The sequence below is a fragment of the Mustela nigripes genome, chromosome 1 (genome assembly GCF_022355385.1).
Source record: "Mustela nigripes isolate SB6536 chromosome 1, MUSNIG.SB6536, whole genome shotgun sequence".
NCBI classification, from domain to species: Eukaryota; Metazoa; Chordata; class Mammalia; order Carnivora; family Mustelidae; genus Mustela; species Mustela nigripes.
In genome coordinates, this window is record NC_081557.1 from 25,241,709 (window position 1) to 25,261,359 (window position 19,651).

At 34.1% G+C, this 19,651-nt stretch overlaps 1 protein-coding gene across 3 annotated transcripts in view; it reads right to left on the reverse strand.

Annotated features, from left to right (window-relative positions):
- The window catches only part of METTL15 (methyltransferase 15, mitochondrial 12S rRNA N4-cytidine), a 186,486-nt gene that overhangs the window by 85,671 nt on the left and 81,164 nt on the right, over positions 1 to 19,651 (reverse strand). For all 3 annotated transcript variants that reach the window (XM_059406697.1, XM_059406687.1, XM_059406705.1), the window contains exon 3: positions 12,712 to 12,848. In XM_059406697.1, the coding sequence (XP_059262680.1) occupies positions 12,712 to 12,848 (137 nt within the window). The remainder of the gene's footprint in view (positions 1 to 12,711; positions 12,849 to 19,651) is intronic.

Below are 19,651 nucleotides of genomic sequence, written 5' to 3' on the forward strand. Positions count from 1 at the left end.
TGACTTAAAAACAAACAAACAAACAAAAATAAAAACAAAAAAACGGAGAAAAGCAATTCTTTTAGTCAACTTAGAATAAAGTAACTTCCCTAGCCTGTTCATCACCCCTTTTTCGGGGTACTATTCCAGTTCCAAGTCAGAAGAAAAGTTAACTTTCTGTCATGTTAAAAGTGTTTTTGATCACAGACATCATGCTTTATTTCTTACTTTGAAACATTATTCCACTCCCAACCATGTGTTCTCTCAATTTTCAGAGTCGGTGTCTAATATCTTACACCCTATTTCATTCATGGCAAGATAGGCAAAATATAGGTTAAGAACGGCAGTTTTGAGTGCCTGGGTGGCTCAGTGGATTAAAGCCTCTGCCTTTGGCTCAGATCATGAGCCCAGGGTCCTGGGATCAAGCCCCGCATCGGGATCTCTGCTCAGAGGCGAGCCTGCTTCCTCCTCTCTCTCTGCCTGTCTCTCTGCCTACTTGTGATCTCCGTCTGTCAAATAAATAAATAAAATCTTTGGGGCACCTGGGTGGCTCAGTTTGTTAAGCGACTGCCTTCGACTCAGTCGAAGGATCCTGGAGTCCAGGGATCGAATCCCGCATTGGGCTCCCAGCTCCACGGGGAGTCTGCTTCTCCCCCTGACCTTCTCCCCCTCTCATTCTCACTCTCTCTCTCAAGTAAATAAATAAAATCTAAAAAAAAAAAAAAAAAAAGAAAGAAAAAAGAATGGCAGTTTTCAGGGGGTTCTAATTCTATAAATTAAGTTTTCCAAACAACAGAATCCTAAAAGATATAACTGCCTTGCACACCACTGGTTTCTGTTTGTGTGAACCATAAACAAACACTTGTTAGCTTCCATGTATATTTCAAGCACAGAGCCAGGTTCTAGGGATATGGATATGCATTAAAGTTTCTGTCTTCAGTGAATATTTAGTACACAATGTGAATATGTGGAATGTAGCCACAGAGGAAAGTAGTTTTCAAAAAATTTTGATCAAGATACACAGTCAAAAATATGGTTTCACTATAAATCCCATATACAAAAATACAATATATAATTAAATAGGTGATGGGGATTAAGGACTGAAAATGTCATGATAAGCACTGGGTGACATACGGAATTGTTGAATCACTATCATGTATACCTGAAACTAATATTACACTGTATGTTAACTAACTGGAATTAAAATAAAAATAAGAAAATAAGATGTGTGTGTGTACACATATATTATCGATGCATACATATACACATTCCACTGAAAACAATACTTAAACTTAACTTCATGTGATATACTTTATTTCCTATTCTTTTCTATTCCATTCTATAAAATGCCAATCAAGACCAATAAAAAGACTTCATGACTCACTAAAAGGATATAGTAAACCCAAGACCCAATAAAAAGACTTCATGACTCACTAAAAGGATATACTAAACAGTGTTCTAAGTCTAACCCTCAGCACAGTCCTATGAGGTGGTACTATTATTATCGCCATCTTAAAGCTGAAGAAACTGAAGGAAAGAGAGGTTAAGTAACGCATCTGAGGTTTTACAGTGAGTAAACGGCAGAGCTGGAATTCAAAAAAAGCAGCAGTCTATGCATGTTTCAGAGATCTATGGTGAACAAGGAAGAAAGAGCAGTCAGCTATTAAAGTTGCCAAGTCTTGAGGGAGAACTGAAAGACCCTACTGTTGATTAGAAATAAACAGTGAGGGAAAAGTAATGGTTAAGTAGAACTAGTGCATGGGTTCATTCACCCAATAAAAATGTATGTTTCCCAGGTGGTGCTGTTGCCCTAGAGAAGAAAAATAAGAGGTGGGACAGATTCTGGAGTAAAGTTAATTACTGAAAGTCTTCTGTGAGAATGCAAATACTTTATAGACTTGGGAACATGCAGGACTGAATTTACTCATTCTTTGTCTCCTACCCTATAGTGGCCAAGTCAGATGTGTGTGAATTCTTGAATGCTCTTTTAAAACTTAGTATCACAATATTAAGTCAAATTTCACCTATAAGCATGCAACATAATTTTACCTTGGAATGAAGTCTTTTATTTATTTATTTTTAAAGATTTTATTTATTTATTTGACAGAGAGAGATGACAAGCAGGCAGAGAGGCAAGCAGAAAGAGAGGACGAAGCAGGCTCCCTGCTGAGCAGAGAGCCCGATGCAAGGCTTGATCCCAGGACCCTGAGATCATGACCTGAGCGGAAGGCAGTGGCTTAACCCACTGAGCTATCCAGGTGCCCCGGAATGAAGTCTTTTAATCTCTTAGAATCCCATTAAAATGGAAAGCCATGGACTACTCAGAACAAAGTAGAATTTCTAAAATGATGATCAGAAAAAGGAAATCTTCAAGGCCCAGCTACCACCAGCTTTCATATAGAGTGGAAATTCCTAGCCTTTTAACTGTTCTCACTAAATCTTTTCTGATTTCACCCTCTTCCTACCCATAGTCTTTAGGCAGCATAATCTATTAAAAATGCAAATACAGTCATGTCAGTTTCCTGCTTCAGCAATGGGTACCTATCCTTGCTCTTAAAGTCCAAAATCCCTAACAAGGTGTTGTATGATCTGGCTCTAGTTTACTTCTCTATCTACTCCGCCCCTCTCTCTCATCCATTCACACTGATCATTTTATAGTCCCTTCACTAACATTCTCTTTCCTGCTACAGATCTTTAAGTATTCTGTTCTCTCTACTACAAGTGCTCACTCTTGGTCCATCTTCACCTAACTAACAGTCACTCATCCTTCAGGTCCTGTCTTAAATTCACATACTCAGGTAGGTTTCTAGATATTCTAGACTAGACTATAAAATATTGCTCCTAGAACATACTATACTCATTCTTAGCCATAATCACAACTGCAATTAAATAACAGTGAAATTATTTTTTTCTTATCTATTTTCCATTTACATCATGAGCTCTATGAAGGCATGGACTATGTCCTCAACCCCTTGGAACCACTAGAAGAGCCAGACTGCCCCAAAACTACTTTGTACAATACATGTTTTCTCAAGCCTTGGAACTAAATGTTTAGTATGCCAGAAAATAACATACTTTCACATTCCCAAACACCTTCATCCTTCAAAGCAGATACCTCTTTGGTAGAGGTTATATTTAATATTATTCAGTGGGGCAAAATATAAGATCTCATTTTAGTAATGATTATACTGACAAAAATACTGAAAATAGTGACAGACCATCAGCAATAGTTCAAAACAGTCTAGTTAATTTTTCCAAGTTGCTTTTTTTTTTAAAAGATTTTATTTATTTATTTGACAGACAGAGATCACAAGTAGGCAGAGAGGCAGGCAGAGAGAGAGAGAGGAGGAAGCAGGCTCCCTGCCGAGCAGAGAGCCCGATGCGGGGCTCGATCCCAGGACCCTGGGATCACGACCTGAGCCGAAGGCAGAGGCTTTAACCCACTGAGCCACCCAGGCGCCCCCCAAGTTGCTTTTTTAATGTTTGTTTATATTTATAAATATTATTTCACTTTGATGGTGCATTGCAGAACTGACCTCCTATGGTTAGTAAGACTAATAACAACTGTGTCTTATATCTTACTCTGGCAATCTAAATTTTAGGTAGATAGGGCTGTTTAAGACAGTGTATTCCTTTACATGAATTTTACACTGGCCCTGGAGACAAAATTCCCAGGTATGAATACCAGCTCTGTTAGAGAATATGACTAAATTGTTTCTAGTATAATATTGTAGAGTGGTAGAAAGAACACAAGCAGCAAGCCTGAAGCCACAAGGTCTAGATATGCCTTTGCCCTGGCTTCCTGTGTAAATTTAACCAAAAATAAGAAATGGTGGTTTAAAAAAAGAAAAGATAAATGGTAAATTTCAAGTGCCAGGAAACAGACTATACAATTTAGAAGAGATCTATGGGTAATTTAGAATAGATTATGTCATACAAGCAAGTATATTTGTAACTCACCCAATTTTAAAAGATATTTATTTATTTATTTAAGAGAGCGCATGAGCAGACGGGGCAGGAGGAGAGGAAGAGAGAGAATCTCAAGGAGATCCTATGTTGAGCACTGAGTTCTACATGGGGTTTGATGCCACAACCCCCATGATCGTGACCCAAGCTGAAACCAAGAGTTGGATGCTTAAACCAACTAAGCCACCCAAGCATCCCTGTAACTCTCCAATTTAATGACCCTGGAACAAACTTAAAAATTTAAAAATGGAGGCCAGCTATTGATACCTATTTAATCTTCTCTGAAAGCAAGCAAAACAATCCTAGTTCAAATAGTATCAATAACCAGTCAAAATAAAATCTTACACAAATAGTAAGAACTACACAAATAAATACATAACCAAGATGGGGCCTATGAAAAAGATCCTGGAAGAGAAAAGGAAAACTCTGTACTTAAGAATCAGAGCAAAAGCATTCTCTCAAAAAAGATTTGTTACAAAAAACAGAATTGGATTCCATAAGTTTCAAGAAAGGTCTGCTGGCTATTAAATAAAACAGAAAAATGAGACAACAAAAAGAGAGGATATAATTTTATATCCTCTCTTTTTGTTGTCTCATTTTTCTGTTTTAGATCAACAAATTAAATATGGTTACAGGAAAAGATAGTTTCCAATACATGAATTAAAACTTGACCAAGAGTCAATAAAAATCACCATCAATACTGTAGAAACCCAAATCTATAACAGAAAATAACCTTAAGGAGATGAGCCAGAATAGTGAGGCAAAGGAAAAGTAGCAGAAAACACTGAGAGAAGATAAAGGTCATGCAGAAGATAATACAACTCCAACCAACAAATAAAAAGTGCTCATGTGTTAGAAAGCAGAAGAAAGAGTGGGGCTTGACAAAATAACTCCTACATGCAAATTAACAAAAATAGATGAATTAGTAATATTTCTTAGAAAAATTTGTGAATATCAAAAATAGTCACGAAATATATCAAATAAGCATCCAGCCTGGTGGGGAGAATGAGAAATTACCTCAAAGAGGAAAAAAGAAACTGGGTTGACCTCAGACTCCTCCACAGTACTAAATGTCAAAAGAAAAAGAGTAATACCCATAAAATGACCAAAATGCTATGTTAAATCATGCTATTACCCATGTAAGAAAGTGTGAACAGTCTCTGTAGACAAAGGTAGAGGTGTTTCCCTTTTTCATATTTCTAGCAAAACTACTTAAAGATGTATTTATTTGAGTAAGATATGAGCCTACATGAAGAACTCAAAATAGGACTTGTAGTACAAAAAGGCTAGTGGTGGGGTGCCTGGGTGGCTAAGTCAATTAAGTCCTGGACTCTTACTTCAGCTCAGGTCCTGATCTCACAAGTCCTGAGATCAAGGCCCCCCCTGGGGGGGTTCTCTGCTCATCAGGAGTCTGCTTGGATATTCTTTCTCTCTGCCCTGCACCCCTGCTTGTGCGCACATATACACGTGCTCTCTCTTTTCCTTTTTCAAATAAATACATAAATCTTTTTTTAAAAAGGCAAATGGAATACACTGAAATGAATTAAATGAATTGAACTATAAATAATTATTTTAGATATGATTCCAAACTGTGTAAATGCTAACTAATAATTATCATAATAGTAGATATTAATGAATAAATACAAGATAATAGTTTAAAAGACAAACAGTGGGGTGGGGAAAAAAAGTAAAATAAAAATGGGAATATGATTTTCTTCTGCAGACTTAACCCAAAAAAACTGTTTAAATATGTTTAATCTTTTAAAAAAAACCACTAACATCAGGGACCCTTAGGTAGCTCAATCAGTTAAGTGTCTACCTTCAGCTCTGGTCATGGGATGGGTCCTGGGATGGAGCCCTGCATAGTGCTCCCTGATCAGTGGGGTCTGCTTTTCCCTCTCCCTCTAAACCTCCCCACCACCCCCCAACCCCAACTCATCTTCTCTCGCACTTGCTCTGTCTCTCTTAAATAAATAAAATCTTAAAAAACAAATTAAACACTAACATCAGCCACTAGTAAATGAAAAAAATAAAAGGTATGTCATCAAAATTGGTGGAGAAAAGGGAAACTAAACAACTATGCTGGGACAAAATAAATTTTAAAAGCCAAAGAAAATTTCAGTGAAACACAAAAATAGAAAAACATCAAACGAAATGACATAGAAAAAGTGTAAGTATATCCCGAATTAATTATCCTTTTACAGAAAACATACTCAGATTTGTTTACAGAAAATACATCTGGTATTCGTTGTTTATAGTAAGGCATCTAAAATAATATAGCATAGAAAGATTTAAAATAGCAGTAATATGGACATGGATAAGACCATAGTAGAGTTAGCATTCTTATAAATTAAGTAATAATGAAGGAAATACTCTCCAATCAATAAAATTATTTTTTAAGATAATTTAATGAAATATGAATGTGATAATAAAATATAAAAAATAGGATTTATAATGTTCTGCATGTAAAATATATAATATAACAATATGATAATATATAAGTATAATCAAAATTTGTGAAATACACACTTAATGCATAAAATATGCTTCCTTAGATATTGATTCTTTTACTTAGATGAGATAGATTCTAAGCATGTTATGCATTTTGTTAATAGGAAAAGATGCTCATGAGAAGTGGATGAATATCCTTTTCTGCATATCCTCACTTTTCAAATTACTGTCTCTCCAGTCTCATAAATATAAAGCATTATTATTTTCATTCCATTTCCCTCATCACTGCTATTGATGTTGAGCATCTTTTCATAACTTAATCTCCTACAAATGACCCCCCCCATAACTTTTGCTCATTTTCCAAACTGGATTTTGTTATGCTATCAATTTTAGAAGAACTCTTCCTACATGATAAATATTGATGGGGTTGCAGTCATGCTACCTCAAGATATAGCACCTTGCACGATACTGAATATTTTAAACTGAAGGAACATGAGAAACAGCACATAAAGGAAGAACTTGCTGTGCTTCTCCTAAAGCAGGTCATAAGACCCTCATGTGTGAGATGCCCTCTCTATATTCAGAGGAAAAGAACCCTTATCATCTCCAAAGATGAAAGTAAGAAGAATCTGAACAAATGGGGCTTACTAGTTTCCCCTAGTTTACTACACTTAGTTCATAACACTTGTTCTACCATATTCTTCCATAACATTTCACTCTTCATCAAACCTAATATAAAAATAATCAGGTGAACCATGTCTTACGGTCTTCACTTCCTTATGGAGCACATAAAAAATAAATGTGTATGCATTTTCTCTTGTGAATCTGCTCCAGTTGAGAACTTAGGAGGGTAGAGGAAAACGGTATTTTCCTTCACTGGAATGTCAATCCTGTTCTTATTCTCTATATTACTAATATTTCTTCTCCCCAATTAACTGTCTGGAAAATATTTTTATTTTTGCCTACTTCTAAAATTTTATAAAATATTAGATATTTCTAATATTTAATTTTATAGATTTGTGATTTGTAGTCTTAATTAAGAAACTTACACTTAGATTGTCTATATAATGTCTTCAATTTTCTTATAGAATTTTCTTTTTCAATTTTTCATATATTTTCACTCTATCTGGAAGTTATTTTTGAATCTGACTTAAAATAGGGGTCCATTTCATGTTCTTCAAGTTCAGTGAGCATTGTACCAATACCATTTACTTAATAATGCACTATTTTCTTAAAAAATTGAAATATCTTCCCCTTCTATTAAATTATTTTATAGTATAGCATAGGTATTATTATTTTATAGTATAGCCATAGGTATTATTCTTTCAACTTTCAATAGTATATATCTATTATATTGTTGAATCTGTATCTGAATTCTGCCTTTCACCAGTCTACTTACCTTTTCGCATGTCAATATCATACTGACTTCATTACAGTGATTTTACAGTATGATCCGACATGTAGGAAGGCAAGTTTCCCCTCACTTTTTTATTTCCCCTCAAAAATCTGTCACTCCCCCAACCATATATATTTCATATCATATTACATAAATTAAAAACAAGGATTTATCAGTTAAACCAATTAAAATAATTCCTGGATGAACATTAAATTTGGGGAGAACTGTTTTTTTATAAAATATGAATTCATACTACCCCAAAACAAGATTTCTCTTTTGTTCGATCTTGTATGTCCTTTAGTAAAATTAGAAAGTTTTATTTTTTTTAATTTGTAACTGTGCCTTTCTTGTAAAATTTATTACTAAATAGTCTAAGTAATTCTCGGTACTTTTTAGAGAATGAATTTTTTTTCCTATTTCCCTTCCCAAGTATTTACTACAAAGAATATTTTTAAAATTTTACCTAGCCATCTTATTGTATCAACTTATTAATTTTACAAGCCTTTTGGTGAAATCATTACAAGAAAAATATCTTAATTAGCTTCTTCTTTATGCCAGATCTTCCAAAAATACTGATTGTAGTATTTATAGAGGCTAATCCATGTTTACATCCCGATTTTGACTCAAATTGTTATAGTATTTCACCATTTGGGAAAATAACTGCTGTTTGTCCTTAGCTGATAGAATATTTTACATTTAAATAGTTATATTCCTGTTTAACATAGAGATTTTAATATTATTATCTAGCTGGTTACAGTCATGCTTACCAATCTGTCATTGATTGGCTGGCTGACCTGGAGAAATCTCTGTATTCTTTAGGTATTATTCTTTTAACTAGGCCATAGGTATTATTCTTTCAACTAAATGATACATGAATTAGGTGTGCTAGTATTTCCTTTTGCATTCTACATTTATATTCTTCAGTGAGGTTAAGACTTTTTCTCTTCTTTTATACTACTTCTAACAGGATTAAGTATAAAACTGCTAGAGTCAATATAGAATGAACTGAAAAAGCTTTACATTCTTATCATGATCAAGAATAGTATAAAAGGCAATGCCCTTTCCTATTTTTTTTTAAGATTTTATTTATTTATTTGACAGACAGAGACCACAAGTAGGCAGAGAGGCAGGCTGAGAGAGGAGGAAGCAGGCTCCCTGCAGAGCAGAGAGCCTGATGCAGGGCTTGATTCCAGGACCCTGAGACCATGACCTGAGCTGAAGGCAGAAGCTTAACCTACTGAGCCACCCAGGGGCCCCACTCTTTCCTATTTTTTAAGACGTAGATAACAAATGCAAATCTTGTCATGGTGCATTGTTCTATGTACTCTAGTTACCTTTCCTGTCTCTTCTCTGGTAATGACCTATTAAAGTTTTATAATTATTCAGTCAATTTTAATAATTTATATTTCCTAGGACACTATTCATTTCATTGATGTTTCACATGTTACCATAGAATTATGGTTGTATTATCTTATGATTAATTTATCCCATATCCGTGGTTGGTGTCCTCTTCAATCTTAATCACATGTTTTTGGAATGATCACTTGGATTTCTTTATTCTTTTTTCTTTTCAGTTGCTTTCATTCTGGTTTTCATCCATACTAATTCTTCTTGCCTTGTTTTATTCTACTGTTCCTTAAGTAATTTATTATACTTGGCAAATAATTATCTTCCAAAGAACTAAAAAAATTTCAGTAAGATTTGAGTCAAGGTAGTATGAAACTTAATAAAATGAGGTTATTAGGCTTAAAAAAGAAGAACAAAGCCAAAGGAATCACAATCTCAGATTTCAAGATATACTGCAAAGCTATGGTAATAAAACTGTATGGTACTGGCACAAGAATAGGCATATATAGCCCACTGGAACAGAACAGAGATCCCATAAATAAACCCATGATTACGTGGTCAATTGTCTATCACAAAGGAGGTAAGAAATATACCATGAGGGAAAGACAGTCTTTTCAATAAATTGTTTTGGGGTAAACTGGAGAGCTATATTTGGTGTGCCAAAAATGAAACTGGACCACTACCCACAAAAATCAATTCAAAGTGGATGAAAGACCTAAACGTGAAACTTAAAACCATAAAACTCCTAAGTTTCAAAGTAAACAAAGGAAAGAATCTCAGACATTCACCTTAGCAACATATCTATTATGGATATGCCTTCTCAGGCAACGGAAACAAAAGCAAAAATAAACTATTGGGACTACATCAAAGAGAGAGGAACTAAAAGCTTTTGTCAGCAAAGGAATTCATCAACAAAACAAAAAGGCAACCTCCTGAATGAGAGAAGACATTTGCAAATGATGTATCCAATAAGGGGTTAATATCCAAAATATATAAAGAACTTATAAAACTCAATACCAAAAAACAAACAATCCAATTTTAAAATGGGCAGAGGACCTGAAAAGACATTTTTCTATGGAAGACATACAGAGGGCTAACAGACACATGAAAAAATGTTCAACATTACTAGTCATCAGAGAAATGAAAATCAAAATCACAATGAGATATCACCTCCCACAAGTCAAAATGGCTAGTATCAAAATGACAAAACATAAGAAGTGTTGGGGAGGATGTGGAGAAAAGGAAATGCTCCTGTAGTGATGACAGGAAGGTAAATTGATGCAACCACCATGGCAAACAGTATGGAGATTCCTCAAAAAATTAAAAATAGAAATATCATACAGCCTAGTAACTGCATTGCTGAGTATTTACTCAGAGAAAATGAAAACAAATTTCAAAAGATATATGCTGCTCTATGTTTACTGCATTATTATTCATAATAGGAAAGTTATGGAAGCAACCCAAGTGTCCATATATATATATATATATATATATATATACATATACATATATATATATACACATATACATATATATATAATAGAATATTATTCAGCCATTAAAAAGACTGAAATCTTGCCAATTGGATAGAACTGAGGATATTAATTGGATAGAACTGAGGGTATTAACGCCAAGTGAAATAAGTAAGACAGATAAAGACAAATATCATACGGACTTCATTTATGTGAGGAATCTTATAAGTAAAAAAAGAAAAAAAATGAACGAAGGGAAAATAGACTCCTAAAAACAAAGAACAAACTAGTGGTTGCCAGAGGAAAGGGGGCTGGGTGGATGGGTAAAGTAGGTAAAGGGGACTGTGAGGTACAAACTTACAGTTACAAAATAAATAAGTGATAGAGATGAAAAGTACAGTATAGGGAATAGAGTCAATAATATTTTAATAATGCTGTATTGTGACAGATGCTAACTATACTTACCAAGGTAAGCATTGAGTAATGTGCAGAAATGCTGTGTACACCTGAAACTACTATAACATAATGTATTACCTATACTTCAATTTAAAAAAAAGATTATTAGGTGATGAGATCCCAGCTTTATCTCTGTTTATTCATATATGCCTTTTAGCAAATTATTTAACCTAAGCTGATAGTTTCTACAACTGTAAACTGAAAAGAGAATATAGTCTCAAGATGCTTGAGACACCTGATAAAACTGATAAAATTTTAAGCTCCTTCTGAGAAAAGGAGGCTTTTTGAGGGAATAAGAGACCTTGGAAAAACTGAACTGGAACTCACTGCCTTTAGAAATAATAATATCTAAGAAAATCCAGTTTTTCTATGATAGTGAAATATAATAGGGATCTATATTCATTCTATGAACACTCAGGTCATAATCAGGTGAACTCTTAAGATGTTTCACCAATATGAATGCCTTAGAATTACAAGAACTTCTAAAGAAGATGCATGCATATAAGTTACATTACAGAATAACAGTGATAGGTGTTTTTTTTTTGTTTTGTTTTGCTTTGTTTTGCTTTTTAAGTATCACATCGTTAAACCATATCCTCATATTTTTCTTAAAAGAAAAAAACCTGGGGTCAAGTGGATTTCAGGCACTCCCACTGAACCCTGTGATGTTGCAAACTAAAATCTAGGTGTATTTATTTAATTTTTATTGGGAGAATTAATCACACTGATAGATTTGCAAAGAGTTTGGGACCTGAGAGGTTGAAAAAGACTATTCTAGACAAGTAATTCAACTTCCTATCTTTAGTCTGTGATTAAACTTTTCCATGTTCATACTTTTGCTGCTTCACCAAACAGACTTTTTCATTATTGGACAGTTACGACTACCAAAAAACTCTGATGTACATCAAGTCAAAATCTACCTCAAAAATTCTCATCTATTTTCTTGATTTCAGACTATGAAGCATAAGAGACTAATTCCTTATTCTTGAAAACAGCCGTATACCTGTTTGTGGGTAGTCAACTTAGCTCCAAGACATTTCCCTTTTTCAGACCAGTAATTTTTAAAACAACACAGCATAATCCACTATTCCAAAATTTTCTCTAAAGATGATTTAACAACTCATGAAGACAATATTTTACATTTTTAAAAGGTTCCACAGTGAAAGCTCACCTAATTCTTGTCAGAGGGATATAGAGTGCTCTAAATTTACTTGTGAATTTCAAAAAGAATTCAGAGAAAACAACTGCATTACAGTGATGTATGTGACCTAATGAATTCTGCATTATTCTCACATATTTATTTACTTTTACCAGTAAATTCTTAGAAACTGTAACTCATAAATTATTTCTTAAACTACTGTCAAAATATTACCCATGGATGGACATTAACTCATGTTCAAATTTTAGCCATAAGTCATTTTTTTAATTTCTTTTTATGAATTCAGGAAGGATAAAGGCAGTAATATCATTTTAAGTGGTACTAAAAACAATATTTACATTAATTCCTTCAGGGGAAAAAAGAGAGAAAATATGTAGCAGAGTGAAGTATAACAGCATACAAGGGAGAACAAATTCCAAAATGGTAAACCCAGCTCTCTAAAACTCAGCACCAAAATTCAATAATTATACAAGAGAATTACTTACGGATATAATTCTGAAAGCTGGTCAGCTATTGCATAAGCTGCTGGGTCTCTGTCTAAGGCATACAGAGTAATGTCTGACTCCTTCTGTAGAATGGCTCTTGTGTGTCCTCCTGAACCAAATGTCATATCTAGAAAAATCTGGCCAACACAGAAAAATAAAATTACTACCTAAGCATGAACAAAATATTCTTGCAAGCTACCTTAATTTCTAGAGGTACATATTGATTTTCCGAGCTGATAGCAATTGGAAAAACAATTAAAATTATTTTGCCTAGAGTTCAATTTGTTATACATGAGACCTGGATCAATTATGAGTGACCAGTTTGAAAGAAATGGTCAGAGTATCAGTAAAATGATCATCTCTGGCATAGGCTGGCCAATTTAAGACAAATTTACATTTTCCTCCAAAGGTCAAACTGGCTACAGAGTTATGCTGCTAGCTTTTTAATGCTTTCCAGCACCTGGCTGATGATATTTCCAACAATTTCTCATTATTTGGAAATAGCTTACAATTAGTATGGCTCACTTTATCTCAATCTCTCTAAATGGCATTGTATTACACATGAAGATATTCAAGAATACAAAGAAAGAATGAGAGAAGGAAAGAGATACAGGAAAAAAAGAATGAATATACCTAACAATAAATAATCACAGGACAAATCCTTAAAAATCAAAACTGGCAAAGGCTCAACGCTTAAAGTCAAAACAGCTAGGGTAAATTCTAGCTTTGTCATAAGTACCTATATATTTTTGGGAAAGACACTTAAAATCCCACTGTTTTTAGATTTCCCCAGGCTTTGAAAAGAAAAAGAAAGTCAGAGGGAAAGAAGATACCATCAATACTTACCTAACTGGTAAGGTGATATATAATTGGTCATCTAAACCATGACACTTGAGAGTGTAAGATCTGTAAGTAATAATTTTGCCAGGATAACAGTTTATGATCTACAGGGGTGGCTTCATGCTTAGATCATTCTAGAAAAACAGTAAGGCTAATTGGACTTGAATCTACTTCTTGGCTCTTTTACTGGGTCACACTATAAAGAAAATAGGTCTCAGTTGGGCAAGAAACCAGACCTGGACCATTAGAAACATATTTGTGAATAAGTTGATTGTGGTTGATTTGGAAGTCAAGACACTCTCAGTGTAGATTAATGTGCCCTTTAAATAAACTTCACTGGTATTATGAAAAGAAAAATAATCATTCCAATAATACTGAATACATGAAAAATGACATATGCTATACATCAAACTATTAAAAATATATAAACTTGTAACTTTTTCAAAGTTAATGTGAACACTGCACAAGAAGACAACTTCTTGAATTGGATCTGAACATTCTCCTGCCCTGAAGGCTACAAATTATTTCCAGGAGAGTGGTTAGAAACAAGACACAAGTACGCTTTGATTTTTTGCTACCAGTTACCGTGCTGAGACCTATCCTCTGAACAAGTCCTCAAAAAAGTTAGCCTGCTATTTCAAGAATAACATGGAGGAAATTTTCTGATCAAAACTTAAAAGAGGAGGGATGTAAATTATAAGAGATGTAAATGTGGTGATAAACCACAAGCGCTGCTCTTTAACATAAGTATGTTAATACAACTAAAGCTTGCACTTCTGTCACTGTCAGAACAAAAGAAATGGTTATACACTCTTTTCAACATTATAGATGATAATGTTAAAACAACACTTGAAACTTACCAAACTCAATACCCAAGGAATAATTCAATTAAGAAATGGGCAGAGGACATGAACAGACATTTCTGCAAAGATGACATCCAGATGGCCAACAGACACATGAAAAAGTGCTCAACATCCCTCAGCATCAGAGAAATATAAATCAAAACCACAATGAGATACCACCTCACACCAGGCAGAATGGCTAAAGTTAACAAGTCAGGAAATGACGGATGCTGGTGAGGATGCGGAGAAAGGGGAACCCTCCTATACTGTTGATGGGAATGCAAGCTGGTGCAGCCACTCTGGAAAACAGTATGGAGGTTCCTCAAAAAGTTGAAAATAGAGCTACCCTATGACCCAGCAGTCGCACTACTGGGCATTTACTCTAAAGAAACAAATGTAGTGATCCAAAGGGGCAGGTACACCCGAAGGTTTATAGCAGCAATGTCTACAATAGCCAAACTATAGAAAGAACCTAGATGCCCATTAAAAGATGAATGGATAAAGAAGACATGTTTGTGTATATACATATATATAAATATAGATATAGATATAGATATAGATATATGATGGAATACTATGCAGCCATCAAAAGAAATGAAATCTTGCTATTTGCAATGACGTGGATGGATCTAGAAAGTATTATGCTGAGTGAAATAAGTCAATCAGAAAAAGACAATTATCATATGATCTCCCTGATATGAGGAATTTGAGAGGCAGATTGGGGTATCTGGTGCATAGGGAAGGAAAAAATGAAACCAGATGGGATCGGAAGGGAGATAAACCATAAGAAACTTTTAATATCACAAAACAAACTGAGGGTTGCTGGTGGAGAGTGATACGGAGAGGGTGACTGGGTTATGGACACTGGGGAAAGTATGTGCTCTGCTGAGTGCTGTGAAGTGTGTAAGCTTTACGATTCATGACCTGTACCACTGTGGCAAATAATACATTATATATTAATAAAAATAATTAGAAAAAAAAACACTAGAAATTCTTGCTTTTTTTTTTTTTTTTAAAGTAGTCCAATGTGAGGCTCAAACTCATGACCCTGAGATCACAATCCAAGCTGAGATGAAGAGTCGGACATTTAACTGATTGAGCCACCCAGGAGCCCCTTCGTATTATTTGTATGGTTGTTAGGAGTATATACTTATAATCTCAAAATCAAATAATTTCCGTTCTGAGTCTGTATACTTATTTTATGTATCAATGAATAAGTAAAAATCTCCCACCTTACCATACTTCAGTTTAAAAATTTCTAGGGGCTTAGCATAATTTAAACAAAGAACTTTTCCAAGGCAGAAATAGAAATTACTTTCTTGTTATGCCCCAATATCAAGTCTTGCTATAATTCTGTATTTAAACTGAGAGTATAGAAAATAAAACAATTTGCATATGATTATTTTATCTCAAGCCAGGAAAGTCCCAATTGATAATTAAAAAGAAAAATTCTCATCATTAAAAATATTCTGGAAAATGTAAGATGATTATAATTTACATGATTATTTTTTAATATATCATGATTATGCCCTTGGAGATGTACTGACAATCAAGGAAGTTTCCATAGGAAAAAAAATAATAATTATAACCAGTCAAGTGTACCACAAAGCAAAGCTGGAGACATGGATTTATAAAACTACAAGTGAACCCCACCATATGTCCTAGGTTAATAGGTTACTGAAGCCATCAACTAGAATTTTGAAAATTCTAATATACATTGCTCATTAATTTAGGCCTTGTGAATCAACCAGCACTATAACTGAAAAGGGAGCCAATTAGTGTCTCCCTTCTCCTGGGTCCCTAACTTGATGTAAGACCACATTTTAAAATTTGTACTAGCTGACAATAAAATAATACTGGACAAATGCAAAAGAACAAATAAATCTGAGTGTTACAAATCAATACTTCTATGGGTCTCATCTGCATGTATTCATATATATATATAATGTTTCAAACATAAAAGGAACTCTTTCTTTAAAATTACCTGATATAATTTATCTAATACATAAAACCAATATTTGTTACCAAGATTTTATTCTGACAGTCCCACTTCTCACTTGTATAATCCTAACCAAAGTATTTTAACCCTCTGAGCCTCAACTGTTTCATCTAAGAAAGGGGGATAAAATGTACCCCTATTTACTTCACGGATACATAAAAATTATCTTATTTCTCCCTTACAACCACTAAATTGGTGTTATCAGATGTACACATACATAGAAACTAAGATTAAACTAAGCTAGTAAGTATCAAATGCAGGAACTGAATACAGGTATACCTGGCTCTCTTCTGCATTAAATCAACAAAGCCTGTATTTGCCCAATACCTTATAATTTATTGAGCATTAACAGTTTTCCTACTTGGTCTAACAAAAGCTCTGTAAGTAGGGACAAGTGGCTTTCTCTCCATTTTTGCAAGTACAAAACTCAGGTGCAGAGAGATAAGTGACTTGATTAAGATCCTATAACAAGCAAGTGAGGGAAAGAGAACTCTAAACCATGTGTCTCCAACTCTGAATTTTGAGCCTTTTCTGAAAGAAATAAAGAGAAGAAGGGAGGAGTGAACAAAAGAAAGAAATTAAAAAGTGGATGACATAGAAAGAATTATGGTAGAAATAGCTTTATAAAAATTATATAAGAAAACTCTGTTTTTTTTTTTTTATAGATCACCCATTCCACTGGAATTTAGGCTCTCAGAAACCATGTCTTAATCTTTGTGTAGCGGGACAACTCTTGAGATACATGTGTTTCTCTCTTTTTTTCTTCCTCTTCTCTCTCTATTTTAAGTAGGTGCCTAGGTATTTAGGGCTTTAGAAATGTATATTCCTTAAGGATTTTTGCATGTCAAAGAAAAAAGTATCTTTCCTACCATCTGGAGAAAACCACTTTCCTGTCATTTAATATTAAAGAACAACAACAAAAAAGCTCAGAAAGAATGCTAGTTATCCTGGGTAGGTTAGTATCTTTAAGGAAAAGAGAGAGAGATCTCATTGAAATTGGATAGAAGAGAGATGGGAATAATGAACAAATTCCAGGAAGGTGCAGGACTAATGAAATGACTGACAGATGATAAGATCTCAAAGCAGCTGTCTATCTGAGGAACTGAAGGAGGGTGGACTCTCAACACAGGGTTCCCAGTGATACCAGAGATTTCCATACCCCTCTTTGGTACAGGAGCAGCAGAACCTCTGGTCCTAGAGGGCCTTTACTACAACAAAAGGCATCTCAGGGAGAACTAAGTGTGGTATGAAATGAGTAGTAAGATGAAGGGCTTCTGCATAGCTCAGTTGGGGCAATGAGAATGACTGAGATTGATGGCTTCTCAGCACAGGGAGATTGGGGCTCAGAATAAAAAAAAAAAGTGACTTAAAAAATAAACATTGTGACTTAAAAAATAAACTACAGTTCTCCAACTCTGACTCCACTTTAACAGCATCAGTGTACAGCAGTAGATGCTTAGTAAATATTTAGTGATGTAATATGAAAAAAGAGTTCAGCTTCCCAAGGTAGCTATGATAAAGATACCAATACTCATTTGTGCAAATGAATTTAGAAACACTCCTCAAGATACAAGACTCATTACCATAAGACCAGATAAAATAGTCACAGGATATCTAACTTTTAGAAGTCATTTAACACCAATATATTCCAGGTATTACAAGCTGTTTCATTAATGAACTTTTTCAGAACATTAATAATGATCTGATATTAATAATATTATGTAACTCTAATGCACAATGTTTCTATCTGTTGATCAGAATCCTTTACATTTGAACTAAGAAAATGAACATTTCTTATTTTAGGCAGTTCTTTGAATCAAATACAAATAAATGACATTTTATCCCCATGGTCTTCTAAATATAGAAATGATTAGGTTCTACCTTGCACCATGATGAGTCACACTTGAATAGTTGAGCTATAGCTGTGAATCTGATAATGAACAGGGTACAGATGCAGAATTTCAGAGCTTAGAGGGACACAACACACTATTTATTCCACCTCCTCATTTTACTTATGAGGAGACCAAGGCCCCAAAAGGTAGGTAGCTAAGGGCAGAGCTAATACTGAAATATAAATCCTATGCTCTTTCCACTTCATCTCATAATATTCCTCAACTGGAATTATAGAATCACACTGAAATAAACAATTATTCTTTGAAAAAAAATTTTTTTCTTAGTGAAGGTAGACATATATGTGGGAACTTTGCACCTTAAACCTCCAATACAGTTGAAAACAATCACTATTCTACCACCCTAAATTGTCTTAGGACTTTATGATGATAAATTTGTTGGATCTAATTCCAAAGATAATTATGTTGTATACGTAGTCTCAGAACAATACCCATCTATTATGTATAATAGCAACTGGTGATGACTGACTTCTTGACAGGTTACAGTTTTAAAATTGACCTTAAAATTAAAAGCAAAAAATTAAAATACTTAAAATCATAGGCCCATGGGTAGTTGGAGCTAGAAGAACCCACAGAAATAATCCAATTTAATTCCATTAATATATACTGTTCTGTCTTTCTGGAGTATACTTAGCACTACTTTTACACCTCTCAGATATGACATTCTTTAAAACCTAGCTAAGGAGAACTGAGAGAAGTCAAGGGATTTACCCAAGATCATCCTGCATAGACTAGATAGTTAAATGATTTATTTTTCCTAATCCAACAGTTCTAATCATCGAAATTTTCACAGTAGAACAACACTGTTAAAATTGGACATGAAAACATTTTTAGCCATGAACAGCACGAGGGCAGATCTTTCAATTTCATTTTCCTAATGTTGATTAGTCATTTCCAATCTGTGCAAGATTTTTAATAGTAAGTTCTCATCTGAATTTGGAAACAATATGGCCTGATTTGACTGAAAAATTTCTTCCTATGAATATTTCCTTTTCTGGCAATTACTAGTTTTGAATATTTAGAATTGAAGTGTTTTTGAAAGAATTTTGGAAAACTTCACCTATTTGCAACAGGTTTCATTTTGAAATACTGACATGTCTCAGGCATATACTTAACCTTCTGCATTTTTTTTTCCAGAGGTAAATTAAAATATATGGCATTAACTAATTATCTGTATATTTACTGAATATTCAGTACAGATAAGGTCATAAGAGGTAATAACTCTTGAGATATTAAGTTATGGGCCTTCCAGTTTGATGAGGGAATTAGACATGTACACAAATAATTACTAGTAAAAAGAAATCAGCAATATAAGAAAAGCATATACAACATTTCAGGAGGAGTGAAAA